This window comes from Callorhinchus milii, unplaced genomic scaffold (assembly GCF_018977255.1).
Source record: "Callorhinchus milii isolate IMCB2004 unplaced genomic scaffold, IMCB_Cmil_1.0 Scaffold11, whole genome shotgun sequence".
NCBI lineage: Eukaryota > Metazoa > Chordata > Chondrichthyes > Chimaeriformes > Callorhinchidae > Callorhinchus > Callorhinchus milii.
The window spans coordinates 8,907,550-8,933,249 of NW_024704752.1; the positions used below are offsets into that span (position 1 = coordinate 8,907,550).

Here is a 25,700-nt window from a genome sequence, read left to right on the forward strand (position 1 = left end):
AACTCCTTGTTCACTCTGAGTCTTCTCTTCCTGAAGATTGGGAGGTGGGGGCGGGGAGACCTGATAGAGGTCATTAAAATTGTGAGGGGCTCTTATAGAGTCAATAGGGAGAAATTATTTCCACTGGTCAGTCAGCCAGTGACCAGAGGGCATTAATTTCAATTAGCAAACCAGCAAATGGGCAAATTAGGAGATGCTAAGATTTGGATCGCCTTGGATTGCTAATTGAAATGGTAGTTGAGGTAGAATCCATATTGGATTCCAAAAGGGAACTTGATAAATAACTAAAAAATAGTAAACTAAAGGGGAAATAGGGAAAAGGCAGGTAAATGGGATTGAAAGGCTAGCCCTTAAAAGAACCAGCATGGACACAATGGGCTCAATGACCTTCTTCTGCACTGTAAATTTCTATGGGTCTATTGGCATTTATTGTTTAAAAGCTTGGAATCATCTAACCAATACTTTGTCTCCTACTCCTTGCGGTGTCCTGAAATATTTGGGTTTTGATCCTTGACGTCACAGTTTAAAAAAAGGAAGTGGATTAAGCCTGTCCAGATTAATTTTGCAACAGAGTTGTGAACATAAAATAAATGTTAGCAGTGACAATTTAGGATCAGCATGAGTGACTCAGATTGCAACCTCATTAAAGATGTTGAGTGGTACTTACTTTTAAGAGTTGCGTGCATCATAACAGTCATGTTTTCAAGTCAAAATAAGCAAGCGCCACTGCTAATAAGATGATACTTTGCATGGCACTGGCAGAGATGTTCACACCATTAGTCTGAGCTTGATCCAAACTCATAGTTCCAGGAATGAAAGGACAAAGTTCAAATTTACAGTAGCAAATAGCCCTAAATACAGATTCTTGATCAGCCTCTTTCGATAAGGATTGAACTGTAAATATGAACTGCTTCATCAGCTTCCTGGGGTTGGTTTTGCAATCTCTGATGTTTTCTCTGCCCTGTTAATTATGGAGACTATTACTTAATTTTGCTAATGTTCTTATGTTTTTAGCAATTTTATTCATTAGATGCCAAGTGATTATGAAATGAACCAATGTAGAGAAGCGTGAAACTGAAGTGAATGAATCATTTCGCAGATGAGCATTGATTCCCCAATTGATATTTCAGAATAAAATACCAGTAATGGGTTTCTGTCGCACAATTTCTTACCAAACATTAGCCCTAGGTTTAGGGAAACTGCTGTCTCCCTGGGCTGCTGGCTTTGTTTTCAGCTCATGCACTGAAATACAAATATTAATATTGCAGTAATAAAGTTACACAAACATGTGGAGTATCTTTATTAATGTAATATTAACCAAATCGAACTAAAACACTGTTAGCTTAACATCTGTTCTTTGCAACCATGTGCATCCCCTTATCAGGTTGCGCTCCAATCTATAGTTCTGTTCCGTTTCCTCCCTCCATCCCTTTTCCCTACAAATATACAGGCTATTAAACCCAATATTGTTATAATCTAACCACTCTTCTTGCTTAATCTTTCCTTTCTCCTTCTCTTTCCAACCTCAGCATTGAAGTGCCTTGACTCCTCATTTAGAAGTCTCAATGAAATCAAATGTTTACTAACATCCCAGCTGGTAGGTAGTGTATTACATACTTTGTGCAATGTTCAGTATTACTCAGCGAGAGAAATAACAGCATGGCAGAGCAGCGTCATTTAGGAAACATTAATGCTGGATATTATTTTGTATCAAATGACGAATTCATTGTTTCGGGCTAAGTGTTATTCTTCGCCGTCTGTTAACTTCAGCAAATGTTTTCATAAATGAATGTATTGCGATTAAGAAACATAGGAGCAAGAGTTTGGCCCATTGAGCCTGTCCCATCACTTTCCAAGACCATGGACAATCCACAACTCAATTCTACCCTCCTACTCTCTCTCTATATCCCTTGATACTCCTGTCTATCAAGTAGTTATCTATTTGCCTTTTAAATTATTACATTTTAAATGTATAATTTAATTTTTTTTACAATGTAATAATTGTGATAGTTATTTATCAGCACAAAAGGAACTTAATGGAGATCCTAAAGGTACATAATGTAGCGGAATAATCCCCTGAGACATAATGTTGGGGGTGAATGAACAGACTTGAAGATGCAGCAGCCTGATCTGATGAGATCAGATGATTTAGATCATGTTTAACAACACATTTCTGGTAAAGGATGTTCACAACAGTGATGCGTTCCTATACCAGACAATACTAGTTAAAATTGAATAAAGAGTAAAGTTAGGAGTAAAAATGCAAAAGTTGCACAATCTTAAATGTTTCCGAAACAAACTTGTATTGTTATATTGTTTCACCCACAAAATACTGTCACTCCACTTTACAATATATTCTGTGAAGCACTTTGAGACGTGATAAGCACTATATCAAATGCAAGGATTATTATTAGTACTATGTTAAGGCAATGCTCAAGGCTAAGAGATATTAGGCCTGTGATAATTTTCTGAAAGGAAAATTTGCTGAAAGGATTTGGGGATACATTTAGGGTGAAAATGCAGGGAAGTGGGTGTCAGGATCAAATGGAACAGGGTTATTGGGCCTAAAGGCCTTTCCCTGTTCCTCAAAGCTCTTGTTTACTCATCATATTGTATTCAATACAATATTTATTGTGTTATAACACACTGTTCAATAGCTTACCTAGCATAGTTGCTACATTTCTAATGTACACTTGCAGCATGGTAGCTTTGAAAAAATGCTGTTGCCTGGATATTGGGTTCTTTTCATTGTCTGAGGTGGCATTATTTTTAGACTCTGGTCAATGTTGGTGGTTGGGTAATGAAGAGGAGCTTCAACAACTTTAATTACACCAACCTTCAGGATTTTAGTTTTAAGCGCTCCAAGATGCCATCCAGGGTGAAGGGTGCTACATAAATGCAAGTTGTTGTTGTTGTTGTGTTAGACAACTGCACCGTTACAACACAAAATCACAAGATTCCTACCTGGGAATCATCCGAGTTCTCCGGATGATTTTCTGGTGAAATTAATCCGTTAACAAGGACGAGTTCATTATCTTTGAGCTGGCAAACGTTTAGTGAAGTGATGAGGTCTGGGAGATCCGAAGAGACGGAAGCTAATTTCTAGATTCAAAAGGAAAAAATTTATATATTGTCCATGCCACTCTCTTATTTTTAGATATACAATACTGCACTCCCTCTTTTGTTCTGGCTATTTATGATAATGCCTTAAGTAAAAAGTATTATTAATAAGCAATCTTCAAAAAGAAATTGGACGCAAAACTTTGAGATGTCTTCTCCAACCAAGGGAACGTCACACACAACTCAAACAAAAATAGTGTTGCTCCCAATCCCTTACCTGTTGCAATTCTTGATTGTCATTCTCTGCTTCTAGTCCATCCAGGTTCACAAAACAGATCTGGAGAGACAACATATTCAATACAAGTACATCACAGGTGGAGTCTGACAGGATCAATGCTGTCCCTACTGTGTGCATTTATCTCGTAATGCTGCCGCTGCCAAAATCAATCCAGAAGAAATGAGGCACCACTGTTGTTCCAGAAGCAGTGTTAGAACACCTGAATGCACCAGTGATGCAGTCTTCACACTACTGGCATAAACAGTTCGGCTGAAATGGTGGCACACTCATGTCTGGGACGGAAAGAGGTGGGTTTGAACGACTACACAAAAGCTTGAACTCATAATCTAAGCTGACATCAGTAATGATAATCATGATGACAATACTTGCATTTGATATAACGCCTTATCACGTTATTGAGACATCTCAAAGTGTTTCACAAGTTTTTAGTGAAGTGTAGTGACTGTGTATTCGTAGGCGAAGGCCTAAGTAAAGTACTAAGGTAGTGCTGATTTGTTCATGGCCACTTTCAGATAAGATGTAACTGAGGTCACAGCACCACGAATGGGGTGGTGTCATTTCCTTTTGAAGCTCTTCTCTAAAGTCCCTTTGAACATCAATGTATCACGAATAGCCCCTTGTAAAATAATTCAACGCTGTTCAGGCCAATGAGCAAAAAAGGACCTTGGCTGACAAAAGTCACCTGGAATCGCACAGCTATTCGTGATAGCTGTGTGACTTTTGCCAACCAAGGCCCTTTTTTGCTCGTTGGCCTGAACAGCGTTGAATTATTTTACAAGGGACTTCTACATCATTTCCCATTAAAAATAAATGGTATATTATATTCGGCTTCAATGGATTCTGAAGCAGCTGTAAATTCAGTACAAACTTTTTTTTACTGGTTCACGTATTGCAATTTAAAATGTCTATTGTTAGTTTAGTTTACCATTTGCTGCTGATGGAGGGGCTAGCCTTGGGGCACTGTTGATAACTAACCGAAGTGACCTGTATGCCACGAATAATTTACAATAATAAGTACATCCTCAGGGTTTTGCTTTTGGCTGTGTTGGCTTGTGCTTTTCTGGGTGCCCCCGGACTTGATCATGCTTACGGTCACCTCCTCCCTCCATCTCCCCCTAGCTTGTTGTGAGACTCCGCCACTGTGATGTGCTCTGGGATGCTACCTCGTGTGAAGGATGCTACGTAAATGCAAGTTGTTGTTGTTGAAGCATGATGGGAGTCATGGTGTCCAGGACGCTGCATGTATAACATCATGTGTGCAGTGCGCTCACAGTTTTCATCCTCCACATTCACTCAATGTGTGGCAGGTAAAGACGGCATCAAGATGCCAAACCTCTCCATAGTAGCATAGTGTTCAAACGCTCACTGACTGGCTCACTCAGCATTTATGTGTGTTATCAGTGGCTATCTGATGGCTGCACATCTACATCTGGCTGATCCCAGCGTAATCCAGGATCTTCAGGAAAGGAAGACATATAATGGACTCCAGTACAGTAATTTCTTTAAACACAGAGCTCTGGAAATCCTGAGGAATGCTGTAGTGTGACAGTCATATTGGTCTTAATGTGTAACATCTGCTTTTAGATCAATTTCAAATGCTTTTTTATTCCTTCTGTCTTTATGGAGCTTTTGAAGTTTCTTCGGTAAATCCATAACATTGTGCCTCGAGTGACCTATTGAGAGGTGATTTTGATCAGAGTCAGTTTTCAAATGTGAACCACTCGCTCCCTGGATGGCAGTTTGCCTTCAATGCAACCTTAATGCAGCAACTAACATTTTGATGAACGCTCTGTTCATGTACACCCTTTACACTTGATCCACTTGCACATTACAAGCTTATTAACCTAAATTGTTCCTGAATTGTAAGGGAGATTCGTCAGCAGATTTTCAGTTTCTCACCATCTGGCTTAAGCTCCAGATGAACGGCAATTTGTTTTACCCAGACACTGTGGTGTAGAGAGCTGCTTAATGAAGCTTTAAAATGAAAACCTGTGCCTTCGGATTGTGCAGTCCCCAAGCTGACAGGCTTGTGACAGCAGCACCAATCGCTCACTCTGGAAGAGTGATGGCCCAGGCAGATAGGGGTGGGTAGGGTGGAGGGGAGAAAAAGACACCATTGCATATGATTGGAGGTAATTAAGCAAGAAGTCACACTGTATGAAATATACATGGATGAGTCCAAAAGGCTGTGGCATCAAAGGGTTCAAACAGGAATGTGAGGCTGAATGTCAAAGAATTTATGGAATTCATCTGAACATCCAAATTAAATGGCATCCTTTTACTCACTCTCTCTATCTTACTTACATCAGGCTTTCAGTAAAATGAGAACAATATTAATAAACCAAATTGTAGTTCAGAAGTGGGCTATTTAGTCCACTGAGTCTGGCCTGTTCCTAGCTCCTCTACTCGAAACTCAATTCTCTGCTTTTTTTGTGAGTTTTTGGATTGGTAACAGATTTCTTTTTATCCCGTGCCATCCTGCTGCCTTTTCTCCTTACTCTTTACATCTCAGCATTTATGTATCATCAAGATCACAACAGTTTGGATGAAGAAGGTCCTTCAAAGCATATGATTCAGCGTGTGGAAATCAAAACTCACGTGTCATGCCAGCTCCCATTCTTTAAGACTGTGGTACCCCTAACTTTCCTCATTCTTCCCTTCCAACTACAGTCTAATATCCTTCTAAAAAGCCAGTAAGCCAGTGTTCAATAGCAGCGATTTGTGGTTTGATAATGATTCTGGAGTTTTGCTAATGATCTATGTGGGGATTGGGCAAACTGTGAACATGATTAATAAAATGACCTGGTCACGATCCATGTATTCTTACACAACACCTTCTCCCCACTTTGGTCTAGACAAGCACTTTATAAAACCTTTCAGCATTAATAAAAGCCCTACTGATGTCTATGTGGTCTTGCAGATGACCTTGAACATTTGACTTGCAAAAAAACAAGTGCTGCACTTGGTGCTCTGTGCTGCTACATTAGCCATTTCTTCTCAAGTGATTGAATCACAAACTCACTTTGTCTGCTCAAAATTGATTGGTTTCAGTTACCTTTATATTTGTTAAGGGCTTCTGTGCTGCAGACCCACTGCTTGAATGAGCAAGGTTGGACCAGGATTTTCACTGACTGTTTCTTTTAAGACTTGACTAAGAATGAACCGTATTTCACTAGATTAATGGTCCACAACTGGGCGGGTGGGGGGAGAACAATAACTGGAAAGAGAAATGTACTGTATTACATGATGCAATATGATTCATCATAATAATATCACATACTGCACTCCCCTCTCCTTGTTTTTAGTGATACTTGAATTCAGAACGTATTATTAAATATTACTCAATTTAAAAAATTTTGCTCCATAATTGTGCTTTGTAACTTTTATTTTTAATTGCCTGTGTTTCTTATTTTCTCCGCTTGGTCACTTCCAGAATTTTCCATGGTTGCTGATCTGGCATTCTTAGCAAGGACTTTAGAATGAAGAGTTAGAAATATAAATTATAGTTCAAATTAGAGAGCAGAGTACAGAGTATAAAGAGGAGAACATGATTCAGGGCAGAGGGTAAGTGGATATACAAAGCAAAGATGAAATAATGACCAATTCAAACATAAAGTTGAGGCAAGTGCAGACAGGGGACAGAGCTAAGGGCAGGTCAGAATTCGACCTAATTTCAGGTAGTGTTTTCTTCTTTTACTTCTTTCACGAGCCCCGATTTGTAATAAAAATGTCTCATAACCAATTTGTCGTCTGTCACAGGTCAGTATTTGTCATGTCGACCCAGGAATGGAGAAAGCCTGGGAAACAAAAGCAAGAATAAACCTGAAAGTAGACTGTGTTTCAGCTATAAATGGTAACCGCCATTGGCATAAAACTTCCTCTTGATGGCTCAGCGAGTTTATCCAAGAAAAATAATAATAATCCTTTCATTTGATATAGCCCCTGATCAAGTCTTCGAGACATCTCAAACGATTTACAGAATATACTGCAAAGTGAATTGACTGTATATTTTGTGGGCGAAACAAGGCAACCAATTGCACACAGCAGTAGCCCACAAACAGCCGTGGATTGAGTGACCAAATTATTATTTATTTTTTGTTTTGAAGAGATTATTACCCACAGAAAAGCGATCTGCCAATCGACTAACAACCAGGTTCCTACTGCTAAGTAAGCAGGCGTGTGGAGTAAGGAAACTTGACTAACGTTTCACCCTGCCCAATGAGTAGTTGAGGGATGGGAAGAACCTGGGGTACATCTCTGGTCTGAGTTGAGATCTTAGTCAGGGTAGTGGTTGGGTACTACAATTGGCCACAATGGCCTGATGACAGAAAGGGAAATTAAGCCAGGATTCACATTCTTGATTTTTGTCCAGCAACCTTTGCTGGAGTATGTGTGTATTGGGTGCGGAGAGTAGTTGAATAGCCAGCCAACACTCCTTGCTCTTTGTCACTATTAGGGGGCAGCCAACAGAAACGTAAAGAGATTTAAAGCTTTCAGGAAAGGAGATTGAGGCAGAAAACAAATTCCCCGAAATGTTATTTGTTCGTAGTGAAATAAAATCTGTGGGAAATGGCACTTGTCAGCATCTGCCTCAAAAGCTAATTTTAAAGTCATTTGTACCTTTATTGATTTAAGGGGACACTGCCTTCGTTATGCAAAAAACATAAAGGCTGGCAAACTGTTTGTTTACAGGCACAGGACGTATTGGCGTAAATCAGACTGAACACATCACTTCCACAGTAATGATGTGTGGCTGATCTTCTTCCCCAGACAATACTTCAAGAAGACAGAATATCTTTATCCTTACATTGAATGTTAATGTAAATTTTGGACAAAAGTCATTAAAGCCTTTTTTTAAAAAAGTAATTAGGCATAACTACTGTATTCTGCCAGTTTTATTTCACAAATTGGCTGCTGCGTTTCATTTCTTAGGTTCTTAACTTCACCTTCGCTATTTTTAACTTTGACAATTCAAACAGTACAAACCTTGATGTAAAGCAATATTTACTGCAAACTGCACAAGATAGTGCAGGTCAGGTAGGGATTAGGACATCAGAAAGCAAAAGTCGAAGCTAAGCACTAAAACTCAAACACTGGATCATGGAGCAGTGCATATCTTAATCAGATTTATGAGGCTGTCATGCCTAGAGGAACACAGCTTCACGCTTCAGTGTGTCCTTGTGCTCTTGTGTGTTTGGTATGGGTTTTCCAAAACTACTTAAGTCCAAGATTTGTTTTGTAAAGACCTATAAACATGTTATGGGGTTTCCAACGACTTAATCTCTAATAATCCAGGCTCAACAAATGCAGTATTTGACTATCTCAAATAGTCAAGTGGAGTCCTGTAGCTCAGTGGTTAGAGCACTCGTTTTGTAAGCGAGAGACCTGAGTTCAATTCCAGGCAGAGGGCGAAACCTTGGGCAAGTTTCCTTACTCCACACAGAGCCCAATAATAATCCCTCCAAAAACAAAAAACAATAATAAATTGGTCATTTTCAATCTACGACTGTTTGTGACCAAATTATTATTATTTATTTGTTTATTTTGAAGGGATCACTACCCCCATAGAAGGTAAACAGAAGCATGTGGAATAAGAAAACATGCCTAAAGTTTTGCCCTGCCTATGAATCGAATCCAGGTCCTCTCGCTTGCGAGGCGAGTGCTCCAACCAATACACCACAGGACTCCACAATCAAGCCAGTATCATACAGAGTGTGCGCGTTTGTGAGGGGAGGTGGATGGGGGTTATTACTTATTTAGAACCATCCAGTTGACAAACTGATAAAAACATATTGTGTCCTTAGAAAAGGTCTGTGCTGTAAATTTCTGTGGTTCTGTGGTAGTGTATTTGTAATGAATCCTCCCAGCTCTGCATTACATTTTTGTTTATTTCACAAGCATTCCTTATCTGCAAAGTCACTTGGAATGCAAACCTCAGTAAATAGGAGAAAAGATCTGAGAGTACTGACGGAAAAGGTCAAGGTGACCGAGAGTGAATGTGCAATAAAGTGTAGGGAGATGGGAAAACAATGCAGAATGACTCCCTGCTTCTATAACTGGTTCCCCAGTGACCTATGTCTTCAGTTGTATGAAGTGCTTGGGTAGTTTGCAGTTTGGCTGTTATTTTAAAGGTTGGTTAGTTGGTCAGTTAATGTAAGCAGGTTAACCGTAGGCAGAAAAGACCTAGACATTGCATTTTCCCTGTGCCAGTTCCCATAGTAATCTAACCATTGTGTTCTTGTATACAGTCCAACTTATCAGTTTTGTTCTTTTACAATGTCTTTTTGGCAGCTAGCATCCACTCCCTTACAATCCAAGAGTATTAATCTTATAATGATAATAATCTTCAACAGTATGTGCCCTGCCTATCACTATAGTCTTCTCACTATAGTAGTTGCTGGTGTTTTTCTACTTTTTTACTATACATTTCGATTCTCTGGAAGCCTCTTTCGTATAATGTTTTTTGATAATTATTTCAGCGCTTTGGGATGTCCTCCTGATGTGAAAGGCATCATACAAATGTAATTTGTTGTTGCTGTCATCATTTTACTAAAATTTCTGACTCGTTCCTACCAACAGTGGCATATAAAAAATGGCTGCTGGAATAATGTATCGTACAATACATTGCTAGTCTCCTTCACATGTCAGTCTGTTGACAGCTTTTGAAAAATGTGTTCTAAAATGTACCTATAAATGTTTAATTTGAATAAGAAAAAGTTCATGCCATTGGGTCTCAAGCCACAGAAACTCCTCAAAGTCTGTTTTAAAAATTTAAATCTTATTTCAATTTTCAACAGAACCCGAGATATATTCCTGCCTGTGAGTTTTATTCCAAATTCACAAGATTTCAACTTGCATTGCAGGTTATTATCTCAGACTGTGAGTTTTACCAGTACTCTGCAGCTTTCGAAATAGTCAGATGTTAAATATCTCTGGGTGCAAATCAGTCAGACATCTACCACTTAATACACAGGACAATAATTAAGCATCATGTTTAAATGCCTCTGTTCCTCTCCAAACTGCTTTCCCACTCAAGTAAATAACCACTGTGTCCAAATCAGGTCACTGCCAGAAATAATCAACTGTGATTGGGGGAGGCAAAATTGACTTCAATCTAAGGAATTACCTAAGCATTACAACAACATTGGTTCAATTTCTGATGTACTGAATTGGCCATCTATTTTCTGTATGTTATTTCAAGGTCATTGTCATGGATTAAGCTGAGACAAGATTTCCATCTGAGGCTAATGGAAAAACCCTTTAGATTTTCTGAGTCACTCAGTAAGGGCTTGGTATTTTTAAAATCTTAATCTTGCGTTCAGATTGCTCTTTACAAGTCTCATTCCAGGGCGCCAGCGTGGCTTTAAGTTAGTTATGTTGAAGAATTAATCTCCACAGAGAACGGATTTTTTTTAAAAACCACGAAACCAAGGTGAAGGAGCAAAAGCCCACATTGCAGAGCACCGTCAAGGTCGAAGAATAAGAGAGAACCTAAATCCTAAACTTTAAACTTACAAATTGAATTGAGTCAAATATACTACTTACAATATGCAACTTATACTGTAATGAGGTAACATAGTAATAAATGCCTTTGCTTGTGAAGGTTGATGTTACTGACTTGAGGTCATGTGCCATCATTAACACGATGGCATTTTCTAACGAGTCTCTCTTACTTATCTGGTACATTAATAATAATAATCGTTGCATTTGATATAGCGCTTTTCACGTCTTCTAGACGTCCCAAAGCGCTTCACAGAATATACTGTAAAGTGAATTGACTGCATATTTGTGGGCGAATGCGGCAGCCAATTGCGCATAGCAGTGTCCCACAAACAGTCGTGGATTGAAAATGACCAATTTATTATTGTTTTTTTTTGGAGGGATTATTATTAGGCTCTGTGTGGAGTAAGGAAACTTGCCCAAGGTTTCGCCCTCTGCCTGGAATTGAACTCAGGTTTCTCACTTGCAAAGCGAGTGCTCTAACCACTGAGCTACAGGACTCCACATGTGGCACAGTTTGCTTCATGGGAACCAAGAGAAACATTATTCCCATGTTACTCATTAACCTTTTGTCGAGAGCCACAATCGCAGCAAAGCGGCTTACTTTGAGGGCTGCTGCAGGGAGGGTTCCATCACCAAATGATGGGAGCTGGGTCCAACCAAGCCTGCAATTCTCTACACAATGAACTGATTTCAATCATTCCTCAGTGGCAAGTGAATGGAAGCCCGTAACACATGAGGTAATGGGCTTGCCAATGGCCAGAAGTAAGAACCAGTGGCGGGATAGAGGGGAGGGGTTGTTGGGATTCAGTACTGTTGGTATAATCCACTCTAAACAGTTTGTGGCAGTGAAACAATAGAGCTTTTCTCCTCCAACTTCCTCTCCTTATCTGTGGGCGATTACCTGCAGCCTCAACACTTTTTCATACACGGATTGGGTGGATTGGATGGTTAGTGCCAGTGGTCCATTTGACTACATTGTGTACTCACTGACCCACTGGGTGAATTTACGGTCCTGAATTCTTATCTTTTAAGCAGCAAATCCCCAGTGCAGTTTTTAATCATACACCAAACACCCTTCAGTCACAATCAGCCAATTGCTCGGGATGCTGCTGCTTTCAAATGTTTTCCTTGACTTTGCTTTGATGAAGTTGAAATGCTAGATGCGATTTCATGGCTTTGATCCTAACCCTCCCAAGGGGTTTTCTGCAGTTCAAAGATTTAAAGGGACAGCAACATATTGACAAAATTCTTCTTGGTAAACCCTGTTTACTGGTCAGGGCTACTGTTACTAGAGCCACATTTTTGTTCGGATGAAAACTCACATCCAGTGATCATAAAGTGATCAATCTCCTTGTTACATCTTTATCCCAGGAAATGTAGCATCCATAAATGATGGAGAGGTTATAGCGAGGTTGCCTGGCTAACACTCAATCAATTATAATCTTTAATTTCTTTTTTATTATTTTGGCAATGAAACCTGATATTTCATTGCTGCTGACCAGGTCTGATCTGATTAGAAATATCTTTGATGGGAAGCTGAATGCTTCAAGCCAAACAAATTCCAATCTCGGGCAAGAATGATTTTGTTGGCATGGCATCCAATCTCAGTAAATGGATTTGTTAAACAAGTTTATAATGTCATCTGTCTTGTACATGCTCTTCCCAGCTTCCACTGCACGAGTATTAACAATGCTTCTCTGAATATTCCTCTCAAGTTCCAATACACTGTCCTACATGCCTTTGTTGTCCCCTGCATCCTCATGGAGCTGTAAACAAGACTCGCTGCGTCTCCTACTCTACCTCATTCTTTTCCAGAACCTCAAGACTAAGGAATGAAGGAAACATTCAACGTTCAACAGAATACAGGCAAAATAGATTCACAACCGAGGGCGTGTGAGAGCGAGAGCAAGAATTGGGAGCGAGGCAACAAGTGAGGGACAAGCTTTTTCTCAAACTCAGATGTTCACTCAAATCAATTAATTTCACAGAATATCTTTCTCTTGTTTTCTTTTAAAGCCTACAATTTATCCAACTCCGTTGAGTGATCTTGTTGAAGTTTGCTGGCAGTTTAGTGGCTAATTCAATTAAAATGATCACAGAACACTTCAGCCCGTCACTAATGGCCTCATGCTACGAAGCATGAAAACCACGGAAAGCTTTGCGCTAATTATTATAGTAAATTCACATGGCTTTTGAAGTCAATGGAAGTGCAAGGAATAAGTTGTACTGTTCTTTGGCAAACAATGCTTTGCAACTAAGCTTATTACAGTAGATCAACAGTGCCTTTCTCCCTGTGGTAGTCACTCATGTTGTATTTTTCTGGGTCAGCCAGATCTGACATGTGCAGAAACCCATCACCGATGCTTAAGAGTAATCCAAACCAGACCGAGATTACCATGTTAGGCACCTACACATGAAAACATTTCCATGTCCGAAATGGAATGTGCATTCTGTCCCTGGAGGTTTGCATCCTGCTTACGTAATTCCAGAGAGTATTTGGCACACGTTGGCAAGAACCATGGCTTGGGTTCCCAGAGTGGGCTTTAGGGTACTGCTAGAGTTTAATTCGCATTGGATGCATATTGGGATCCATTGAGATTGAGAGAGATGAAACCACAATACAGTATGGTTTCAGCCACCCTAAGGACCATGAGTAACATTGGCTGAAATTTGCATATGTGCTTCTTCTTTGTGGAGTCCTGTAGCTCAGTGGTAAGAGCACTCGCTTTGCAAGCGAGAGACCTGGGTTCAATTCCCGGCAGGGCGAAACCTTGGGCAAGTTTCCTTACGCCACACGCCTTATAATAATGCCTCCAAAAAACAAAAACAATAATAAATTGGTCAATTTCAATCCATGAGTGTTGTGGGACACTGCTATGCGCAATTGGCTGCCGCGTTCGCCCACAAGTATACAGTCAATTCACTTTACAGTATATTCTGTGAAGCGCTTTGGGACGTCTAGAAGACGTGAAGAGCGCTATATCAAATGCAAGGATTATTATTATTATTCTTGCAGACAAACCTACTGTAGAATCTTTCTGTTTTCTCCCTTCTCCCCCTCACTTTCACTCCTGAAGATATAATCTCCTATGAATGTCTGAGTGAGCTGTGCACATTGTAATGCCACCAACGGTTGCAAATCCTGCAAGCAACAAATAATCGTTTCTATAAGTTACATTTTGTTTCATTGAGAAGTAGTGGGTCTGTATAGAAAACGGAAGATTTAAAGGAACGTGGGAGGTAAGAAGTTTCACAGCCTCGAGGTCATTGGAAAGAATGAGTTTGTACTAGGAGGCATGCATTTCCTGAATTGAAAACTCAACCAGTCATAATCAAAAAAAAATTAAAAATCAGAATTAAAACAAAATCTTATCAATAATGCAAGGGCATATCAACGTTACATTAAAAATATGTTCCACAGCTCCTCTAAGAATAGTGTTCAAGATAAGGTTAGAGCAAATGCTTTTTCAGTAATTATGTTGAGGAGAAAAATCATCAAATTCTAGCCTCAGGGTAGGTACAATGTGTCAAATGAAATAATTTATTCAGTACGGGAAATGTCCTAGAAAATGTGACACCGTTCTCTCTCCATCATTTTTCATTATTTCTCTCCCTTCCTCCCCCTCCTGTCCCCCACCCGTTTCCTCCACCCTCCACCCCCCCACATCTGTGAATGATGTTTCCTTGGGACATGAAAGGTGCTATACAAATGTAATTTGCTGTTGTTGCTTGTTGTTGATGTGAACAGAGGGCTGTGTGTACATGTCACCAGCTACTCAACCATGCTCAGTGCTACTGATCACTAGAAAATATGACAGTGAGTAGAGATGAATATTTGTTTGATTTTGTCTCCCTCCAGAACGCCTGAGACCAGATCACACTCTTGACTGTTTTTTGCCACAACCCTTCCAGCAGTTGGACATGTTCAGAAGGTCAACCCTAATTTATCCATCCTGCTTGTTCAGTTGTTCTTGTTGGGGATTTTAGAAGAATTCAGAGCAACTCTGCTGCCCGTGTTAGATTTTTTAATGATTAAGATCTAGTCATAAGATTGGATTGACAATTGAAAATAGTACCCTATACCTTCTTGACTTGTCCAATAAACCACTTGTGATCAGCAGCTGAATAGTTTTGTAACATTTATATTTATACTGCACCACAGGTAGGGTGGTCCTAGCTGGAAAAGCAATGGAAAAACTTGGCCAGACACTGATAACATTGGCAAGCTATGTGGTTTTAGCTGGTTAGACTCCAGTAGTACCCCTACACACACTCTGTGGTCCCCAAGCCTTGGCTCTTGCCACCCTGTCCTAATGCCACCCACCCTGCTGTGATGTGGAATGTCTGTCTTTACCTGCTTTGGCTGCACAGAAATAATCAACTCCATTTTGCAAACAAATTTACAACTGATTCGGGATAAACCTCTCAAACAGCAATGGGATATCAATTATGGCACAATTATCAATCTGACAGTCTTAACCCGCAAGGATCAGACCTCAAGTACAGAGTGTTAATCAGGCCCACAGTCACTCTGTATCTGACAGCTGGTGGCTTCTATACTATGGTCTTCTGCCACACTCACCGCAGTGCAACTGCTTTCTGCCTTGTCCTCCACGAGCCCAACCTGACAGAGAGCCCTCTCGTTCCGCAGCCAATATTCAGTGGAGTCTAGCAAACTGTTACTGCACAGTACCTGTCAAGAGAGAAAAATATTTAACCGCTTTGCTTCAATCTTCAGGTTCAGCCTAAGTACTGTTTTATACAAAATGCCCCCAATTCAAGGTTTATTTACTCTGATACCATAATTTCTTCTGCTCAGAATACATCCCATTGTAGGATGTTTTCTTCCATTAGGTGAGATTGATAAGACTTTGTGGGAGTAACGATGATTGGGTCAGAATGCAAAAATATTATCCTGTTTTATCCTTCATCTCATCTGTCCTGAAAGAAAGCAGAGACTGATAATATTTCCAGAATCTCCATGATGGCAGAGTGAGTTAACATACTGCCTGGTATAGCACTGACCATATCGACCATGTGGTTTGAGTTGAGTATTACAGTTATAATATCCAAGGTACCCTAGTCAGGGGAGAGGGATGAGGAGCAAGAAAATAATTAGCCATTCTTCCAACCATTGATTGCCACCCAGTGATCCTCACTTGGAAGTAAAATGTGTGTGAACGTATTTGTGTGTATGTGTCAGATGAAGACAGGATCAGGCTCATTGTGATACACTTCGCAGTTGAATAGTTTGTCAGTGCTCACTGTTTGGCAGCAATTCTCTCGTACATGAAGAATGGGTGATGGAATGAAGTACCCCATTTCCCCAATGAGGTGAGGTAAGCTTGGATGGTGCCCTAGCTAAAACCCACCTTTTTTGAAGTGAGGATGAAGGAATTTTTTGACAAAATGCTGTAAAAAAAAGTCCCTGAGGATCTTTAGCCATAGATTTCAACCGAAAAGAGAACACAAGGGATAGACCCAGTCTAGATTGAGAGACAGTCCCTGAAGAAGCAGACAAGATGTTTACTGAGTTGGAAGAATCATAACACCCAGCATGGGACTGTGACATTTACAAATGATACTGTGTTCTGATGTCCTCAAGACAAACATCTGCTGATTAAATGAAAATGACAGGCACAGAGATTATGAGTTGCAGTAATCTCCAACAGGCAAGGCGTCATCCAGATCCAAGGCAAGGAAAAGAATGGAAGACACCAGGGAAACCAAATGAGAGCATATAAATTACATAAATACTGCTATCCAGCTCCATTTTCCCAAGACTTCAAGACTGTGGAACTCCTTACCTCCTGCAATCTTCTTTTCTACAATCTACAGGCTTTTATAACCCAAGTTAGTCATCACCTACCCATCACATCTTGATCTATTCCAACTGCTTTTTTACTTTGTTCAACCTTCCTGGCATCTTGCACTATGATCCTTGAACCGTCCGAGCAAAAAATAAATATTTTAAAAGAAAGTCAGTTACTCAATGTGTTCCCAGAATAGACTAGACACATTCCCAAGGACCAAAATGAGGAAGTGGGTGGGGGGGGGTGAGGAAAGGACACGACAGGACAAATAATTCCATGGGTGAAATTGTGTTATGTTCTGAATGCAAGCATTTGAAAATACCATGTAAGGAGTCTGGAGGAGTAGGTGGTTAAAGCATCAGTGCTAGACTGAATCTTTTATATGGTTCATTTATGATCTCAACTAGCACTAGCCAGGGGGGGAAGGAGTGAGGATCTCAAAAGAGATACACTTTGGACAATAAGCAAGCTGTGATCTCAGGCAAGTTGTGATGGTGTCTGGGAGCCTGGAGGGACCCTGTATTTGACAGACAGGACCTACACATGTGCAAGCTTTAACAACACAGGGACCAGAGGTCAAAATATAAAACAAATTACATTATCCAAAGTGACTGGTTTTAGCCTATCTGGACAGACCTTGGAACTCTTTAAATGTGATTCAATCCACAAAGAGCTCTTCAATTCAACCAGATGCTTAACTTTTTTTAAAAAAAAGAAAGCTAATCACATTAAGAGAGGCATTTTAAATCAGATCTAGCCAGGCTTCCAATGCTCAGTAATAGAGTGCTGTACATTACCACAAATTAGAAATCTGCTGCATGAATCTGGGGTAAGAGCACAGGGTGTACCCAACTCCATGTTGTGTCGATGTGTTAATTGCGCTACCATACATCGGGTTTGTGTCCTGGTGTATTTTTCTGCTCATTAAGGGGAAGGATGTACTGTTGGAAATAGAAAACTCGCCAGCATCAAGCCCTCCCAGGTCAGATGATGGTTAATTGCAGAGTAAAACTCCCTCTACACCAACAAGTCACCTCAGGCCTAACCTCAGAAGAGATCACCTCCTACTGCACCAAACGAGTTTGTCATTTGCTACCAGGCACCAGTGGTCCCTCAGTGATAATGCCAAATTTACGGGTGTTGTGTTCTGACTTCAAACCACCTTTAAACTGGGTTAAAACTGAACAAAACCATTTCTCATCGAATCCTTACAGTCCACAGTAGGTGGAAGCCAATGTCTAACTGACTTTTCAGTATTAATGATCCCAATGGCATATTAAAACATGCCTGATATGTCTGATCTCAAAAAGCACCCACAATTTTAATAGCACTTTCTCCACTCAATCCCCTGTAGTAACAAGGAAATGTGAGATTTCAACTCAGATTTAAAGATCTCATCAGAACTGAAGTCTTATGATTCTGCATGATGTACAGGAACTTGACCACACAATTCAGCTCTTTTAGACACCTTTATAATGAATCTGGAGATTGAACGATCAGATACTGGACTCTTGGATCTGATTGGATTCAACTGTCGTATGTTTGCTGTAGGCGTCCTATTTGAAATGGTTTGGGCAGCATTAGCTCAGTTCCTGTAAGACGTAGGCACAAAGTATAATTGACAGTGCTTCTGAAATTACATTCAGAGAAACTGAAGGATAGCTGGTGTGGGAAATTGAAAAGGTCACACTGCCTTCTTCTCCTCTGCCAAATGCAGCTGTGTGATAATTACCCATCGAGGCAGCACAAATCAGGCTTTTCTTTGAGAGTTAATGGTGTAATTCCTTACCTTTTTACACGCTGTGATGGAGCTTCCTGTAGCGCGTGTGGTGAGGGTTGCTTTGCTGTCTGGGATTATCTCAAATTGCTTGGAGAATTGATGCATTTGAGAGGCTTCAGAGTAACTGCAGGGAAAGAAAAAAGACTGGAATCAGACTGGTAGTTTTGTTCAGTAGGTTATACTAGAATCACTGCTTTATCTAACTCAATGTTTATTAGATATTATCAAAATTGGCCCCTTAAGTGTACAACCTGTTCTGTATGAAAACATCTTCAACAGGTTATCTACCCTTAACTTGACAGGTCCTGTGCACCTGTTCAGTTGGACATTCAAAATCCTGTGACACTATTCAAGAAGAGAAGAGATTCTCCCTGTATCCTGGCCACCAATCCTCCAGATGAATTACTTTAGTTTCCAGGCAGTTTGTGGGACATTGCTGTGTGCAAATTGGCTGCCATGTTTACATACATACATGTCCACCACACTCGACAGTAAAATGCCCTTGAGACGTCTCAACATTATTGGAGCAATAGCAAATTCCAGGATTATTATGTTTATAGCATTATAAATGACTCAAAATTTATAATCTCAATTTAAAGGCCACAAGAATTCATGGTACTAGGAGTGAAAAATTCACACTGGGCAGCCAAAGTAACAAGACCTTTACCATACATTTGACCTTACCCAGGAGCACTTGCTGATAATTACACTAGTACCTAAAATAGTATTTTTTTCTCCGATAAGAAGCACAAAAGCAATAGTTTCCATAGATCACATTGCTCACTACCCAACCAAAAGAGCAGAGAGAGGAGAAAATGCTTTAGCTAAATTCCATGAAAGGCAGTATTGCCTGGTAAAATGGTGATTGTGAGAACTGTTTGGGGAAGGGCTTCTCCTATGAGCCCTCAAGCAATAAATAATGTGGCACAGACAGAGATCTCATCTCAAACACCCATTAGTGTCTCTAATGTACGTGGGTAAAGAGGCAAATACACACACATCAATCTTGATATAAATTCAACAACGTCACTCGGGAAAATGGTGTTGCATTTGAACCAATTAAACTAATATGATTGGCCCTCCATTTTGATAGATTACTTTAATGCACTCCTGGGAGAGATGATTAATAGGACCACCCATTTCTTACTTTGCAGAAAATAGACCCAATAAAACAATCAGCTTCTCCATCCGGGTACACTTTGTGGATTGATGGAACACAATAGTCAATAGCAGCCAATAACTAACTACCTTCTATTAATTAGGATAGAAATTAATTAAATCTGAATTTATTGATCAACTGTGAGAGATGTGTAATAGAAGAGGATTTAAAAATAAGTTTAAAATTCTCTGGCTTTCTAACCCGTTTCGGCCTCTATCCTAACCAACTATGCTGAATTTTACCCATCCGCCGCTGTTTCCATAATTAGTCATTGTCAACTATAGTCTTTTGCTCTTCTTCTACTGTCTTTAGTCATCGTCTCCATTGTACTCTGCTGTCTTCCTCACTTCTTTCTCCTTTCATTGTATAGAATTCCAACAGCTTAACCTTTTCCCATCCACTGTTATCATGTAGAATTGCAATCGCCCAATTCTGAAAATTCCATTTGGTCCATTCCATCACAAACATTCTCTCCAATTCTATAAAATTCTTTGACCCAAATTATCCCATTCATAAAATCACAGTTGATCTAATCACTTCCCAGTTATTCCCATTTTATGCAAGTCGAAAGTATCAAAGACTTTCCTACTGATTGTACAGAACTAAAATCAATTCCTGGCCTCATTCAATGATAGAAGCCTGTTACAATTCACTATCACACATGATTTATACAAACAGTTCCCCAACTGAACGCTCTGAATTTCACCTTGCTACCTAACTTCCAATATCATACAAAATATTACTGAGATATTGGATGGATGGATTTGGATTCTGGAAGACCCTTCTTGTATGGTGGTGTGTTCCTGAATAGGGTGGCCGGTTTCATTGAAGCTGTTAGTTCCCATCCAGTTCCTTAGTTAATTGAAGGGAGTGACTCTGAATGCAGAAATCAAAAGGGTCATCACAATCCAATGCTCCAAATCCATTCCATTGTGCATAATTTCTGTTCAAATAATATAATGTAGTGCAATTATTCAGTTCTCAATGATTTGCACAATAAATATGGTCATCCACCTGCCAAACTTCACTAAGATATGGCTGCACATTTTAGAAATCACTTTTATGGGCAATTTAGAATTTTGTTAAGTGCATTTTTGCTTTTGTTTGGAATGAATCACCAAATGAATGATTAATTAGGCTGGAGCTTAAGATATGCAAATTGCCCAATTTGCAACTGCAATTTAAGAAACTCCTGTCAAAGGGTCGATACTAACGCAAGCAGAAATTTCTTGGCTGACACGGTTACTCAGATTCAAGTGTGAAAACTGAGGTAATTAAGCAATTCCATAAGCTTCTCTCAGAAGACATCTGTTCCAGTAGTTCAAGCATATAGACCACTCAGTGAAGTAACATCCAATGGCTAAGTAGGCAATCGTACTGGTCAATCCTTAGTTGGCCGATCTCATCCAAGCCAGTAGAAGGGCACTAACAATTTGCCTTGGGATTGAGATCTCATTTATAATTGCTATCCAGTGTTCCCTGTTAACATGTACTTGAGCATGGACATTGGGTGAGGGCAGGGATCAGGCTAAATTGCTATTTGTCCCCCAGTGTCATACAACCGCTCATTGTTTAGGTTTATAAAAAATATAGAATGGCCTTGTGAGTGAGGGACCAGAGCGAGGGAGGTATGGATGGCATTATAGCTCACGCCCCATCACTGAGTCAGTCCTTCAGAAAAGGAAAGGGGAACATTGGAGGGAGTTTTTGTTATTTTAAAAAATGCCTGGCGTAAATACAAGCCTGTGAAAAACTCTATGTATTCAATAATCAGGAGACTGAGTAAGCGGATCAGAAACCTTAGCTGTTGACTCTTAATAACAGAACTAAGCCGCTTTCTCTTTTCAGTCCTAATATTTTGGAGACAAAGTGGAGAAAATCGTGTCCTGCGGAGGCTACATAATTGCTTCACAGGGGGCTGCTGTATGAACAAACTTGCCTCCTAACTTTGGCTGATTACAAAATGTGAACTGATTGGAGAGGATGTCAGGGTACACAAGTAGCACTTCCAAGTAGCTACCAGTTGTTATTCAAAGTTTCACTATAAATACGACAGAATGAGGTTTTAAGCTCGGCAAGTTCAGGAAAATTCCAGTTTCCCTAACCCAACCAATTTTGACTGTTTTCAGCTCACATACAATGAAACAAACATTATTATAGTAATAAAGTAAGGCATGTGTTGGGATAGGTACGTTAGCATAACATTTTCAAAATAAACATCATAAGTTGCCCTGAGAAGGTAACGGTGGTGAAAGTGCTTTCTCTTTAAATTGCTGCAGTCTGCATGAAGCGTATCATATAACAGGTTGGGGGTGGTTTAATAAGGGCACTTAACAGATTTCTAATGGATAGATTTCTAATAAACTACTCTGAAACAAAATATCAAGAAAAGTAATGAACCAGCAGCATCCTTCAAGCACCAGCTATTCACAGAGGCAGAAAGCCATGAAAGTTAATTTATTTTGATATATATATGTGTAAGCATTTTTAGATGATTTACATACTTAAGCAATTCACTGGTGAGAGCCAACTTGATAGGCTGTGGCCTTTTCTTATGAAAACTTTATGTTCTTTCAATCCATGTCAAAATACTAAGGAATGGGATTGGGTAGTGCAGCATGTTGGACTTTCGCACCTGAGTTGTGTTGGAATCATTACATTCTTTGGTTGCAAGAAATGAGTTTGGGACAGTCTCATCACAGTTCTCAGTGGATCAGTAGAAAACTAGTCTTTAATTTAGCGTTAACGTGGCAATCTCACTCAAGGTAGCTAATGTGGGAAATGAAAAATGCTGCAAAGGGGATGCTCTTCTGAAGCTGGAGTCAGGGCACATTGCAGCATTGCTGAGATGTAATAGAGGGAACACTATAATATTTAACTTATGAGAGACTGACTGCGAGTTTTTTAATGCCTTCTTGTCGTTAACTTGTCGATGTGGAATTTTGATGAAATCTCGGAATGTTAGTTGACTCATTCCTCACTAAGTCAAAAAAAAATGTGGGACAGCCATAAACAAGGCAAATAGGCTGGTCTATATAGCCAATTCAGCTGTGTCAGATCCCCAGGGGTACTCAAGCTCATAAAATGGTCTGGACAAACAGTACCCAAAGAACTGCATACAGTTCTAGATGCCAAGATACTGGGCTGCCCAGGCAGTGTGAAAGGCGCTATACAAATTTAATCTGTTGTTGTTGCAGAAGAGTGCATTGAGGATAATCCCCAGTGATAGAGGAACGAGTTTACAGACAAACTGAATCTCCTCTGTCTTGAAAAAAAAGATGAAACAGAGGGAACCTTATAAAGATATAAAATTTTAAATTAGATTGAAAAGGTAAACCCAGAACAATACAGTACTTTCAGATTTGCACTTACACTTATAGTTTCTCTTAAATATATGTAGCACCTTTCACCTTGGGACAACCATCTCAAAGCTTCTGACAATTCCGACTGGACATTGGAGCTGAGTTACAGAGCAAGTGACAGACTCTCAACTGGGACAGCGAGTGACTGGATCAGAGAAAGAAACATAAACTTTTCATGGACTTGGCACCAGTACAAAAACTCAAGTACTTTATACTTTATTCATCCTGTGAGAGGTTATACCTAAAGGAAAACTGACACTATTTTGCAAGATATACAAAACTGGATCCGGATTGAATTCTAGGAGATAAGGTATACAAGTGTCAGCAGGACCCCCACAATCTGTTACTTTACCATGTAAGAAACTCATTAGATTCAGTGCATATGGTGTTCTGTGAGTCAGATTGCTAATTCAGCACTAAATTAGGTTTATGCTGTGAGTCCACACCTACACGGCTGTGATTGTTGCCGACTGATTTCATACGGGATTCGACAGAAGGAACAGACTAGACCATCACTCCAATTTTTAAGCGTTCCATATTTGAGAACAGCCAACACCAAATTTACAACATCAGAGAAGTGAACATTGAAATGTCAAACCTTTTGAACAGACTGGCTCAGATGGCCAGACAACCGAGAACAACACGAGAACGATATCCATGAATGCTTCTGTCAAAACCTCTCCTCATACCATTCAGGCTGAATAACAAATTCACCGAACACCACTAAACTAATCCATCTTATATAGACTTCCAGTCATTCTATACGCTGTGTGTTGTTATTGGTATACACTCTGTCTGTGCACATGTCTCTGTTAGACCCCCATAAGGTATACAGTGCAAGTGTTTTTCTGTATACTGTATTGTATTACTTTTTTAAAATAAACATTTACATAGTCTGTCTTTATAAATGGAGATAATACTCTGCTTGATGGACATTCAGAGCATTTTGTGATTCTAGTGGGAACTCGGACAGAATGTGATGTGTTCAAGGCTCACATTGGGACTTTCAGCTTGTAGTTTAGGCTGACAATCGAGTGCAATTCTAGGGGAATGCTTCATCAGCAGAGGTGTTGTCCTTCGGATGAACCATTAAATTGAGGTTCCATCTGCGTGTTCAGCTGGACATTGAGAGATTCCATTTGAAAAGAAAAAGAAGTTTCTCCCGGTGTCCTGGCCACTGATTCCCCAGATAAAAGTGATCATTGACTGCATGGCTGTTTGTGAGACATTGCTGTCTGCAAATATAGTGTCACTACACTTTGTTGTAAAGCCCATATTGGACATTTTGACAATGTAATAAGGAGCTTTATCAAATGTAAGGATGATTATTATTTTCCAATAATCAAGCACAAATTCAAACTGCATTAACGTGTTGTCATGAAGAGCATTGTCACCATAATACTGTGCATTTGTTTCAGTATTATTATTATTATTATTAAAAATGCAGTTAAAGCATTGTGTTTATTAAAAATGGAATTAGGTACCCAGTTGGAGAGCGAATGTACTGGAGGATGAGCTTAAGTGGGCAAATTGCAATTTCTCATCACTGAATATTCTTATTCTCTAATGAAAGTTTGGCTCGAGGACCACCATCCCAATCAGGATGTTGCTTGAGTGCCCCTATTAAGGATGTTCCAACACTTTGCTCCATTGCTCCAGTGATGGGCCTGTAATTGCCACACAAGGACTTCCTATTTAAATGAATCCACAGTGGGGTAGTTGTCTTGTGGAGACAGGGAAGAGGCATAATAACTAAATTGCTCTAATGCCACCTACTCCTACTTGTTCTATGGGTGCTGAGACAGCCATGCTCTTTAGTAGTATATTCTTTTGCTCTCTTTCACTGGAGAGGAATCAACCGCACCCAATCATCATCGCGTAGCCCACGAAAGGGGAGGCCCAGAGCAATAACTCTGCTAAACCCCAGTGATGAAGGGAGGTGGATCACTGGTAGAGGAAATGAGAGTTGAAAGGAGCCCCAGCCATATAATGAATGCCGTCCACACTTTGTCTTCATAAAACATGCACCAAAATCCCCACCCCCTTGGCTTGGATGCCCAGCCAGCTGTCTTTGGAATTGTGTTCCCATACAAAAGGTGCTATCTAAATATATGTTATTGGATAGCATATATATATATATATATATTTAATACACATTGCACTGCGCTGACAGTTATGGGATAAATGCACTAACATTTTATGAACCAGAAGGTCTAAGTTTTAATTCTTGCTCTGCAATAGCTGATCACAGCCAGCGCAATGGTAGGAGTGCTTTAATTGTCTTGATCATTATTCAGTGACCTGTTCTGTAAAGTGCGCATGTGGACATCGGGTGAGCGCAGGATCGGGCTCCACTGTGAAACCTCATCACAATCAATACACTTGGTAGCACTCACTGTCTGAGTTCACACATTAAGATTGGCCATTTGAGTGATGTACTGGAGAGTGCCTGATTCTCGTGAAACTGTACCTCAGCGAAACTCAGCAGAGGTAGAGGAGAAAATACAGTGAATTGACTGAGCAGAATGCAAAAGTCAGAAAAATACACAATCCGGAAATATACAAGAGCAAGCAAAGGTGGTAATTCTGTGTTGGGCTTTAAATGAGACTTAAAATTTATTCATTTGCTTCACTTGCTGATTATGGGATCATGTGAATCTCACGATGGGAATTATTCCATAACTCACTCCCTGGTAAGAATTGTTCTGTGCGTTTATGTCATTGG

At 39.9% G+C, this 25,700-nt stretch overlaps 1 protein-coding gene and 1 non-coding gene across 2 annotated transcripts in view; one reads left to right on the plus strand and one right to left on the minus strand.

The window, feature by feature from the left end:
• Positions 1 to 19,642, minus strand: part of LOC103176018 (SPHK1 interactor, AKAP domain containing) — a 34,887-nt gene extending 15,245 nt beyond the window's left edge. The window contains exons 1-5 of the mRNA XM_007889357.2: positions 19,602 to 19,642; positions 18,464 to 18,578; positions 15,444 to 15,554; positions 3,338 to 3,397; positions 2,965 to 3,102 (exon numbers count right to left, since the gene is read on the minus strand). Of these exons, the coding sequence (XP_007887548.2) occupies positions 2,965 to 3,102; positions 3,338 to 3,397; positions 15,444 to 15,554; positions 18,464 to 18,578; positions 19,602 to 19,642 (465 nt within the window). The remainder of the gene's footprint in view (positions 1 to 2,964; positions 3,103 to 3,337; positions 3,398 to 15,443; positions 15,555 to 18,463; positions 18,579 to 19,601) is intronic.
• trnaa-ugc lies at positions 13,557 to 13,628 on the plus strand. The gene has a single exon. It is a non-coding gene; the product is annotated as a tRNA-Ala (tRNA).
• Positions 19,643 to 25,700: the final 6,058 nt, after the last annotated feature.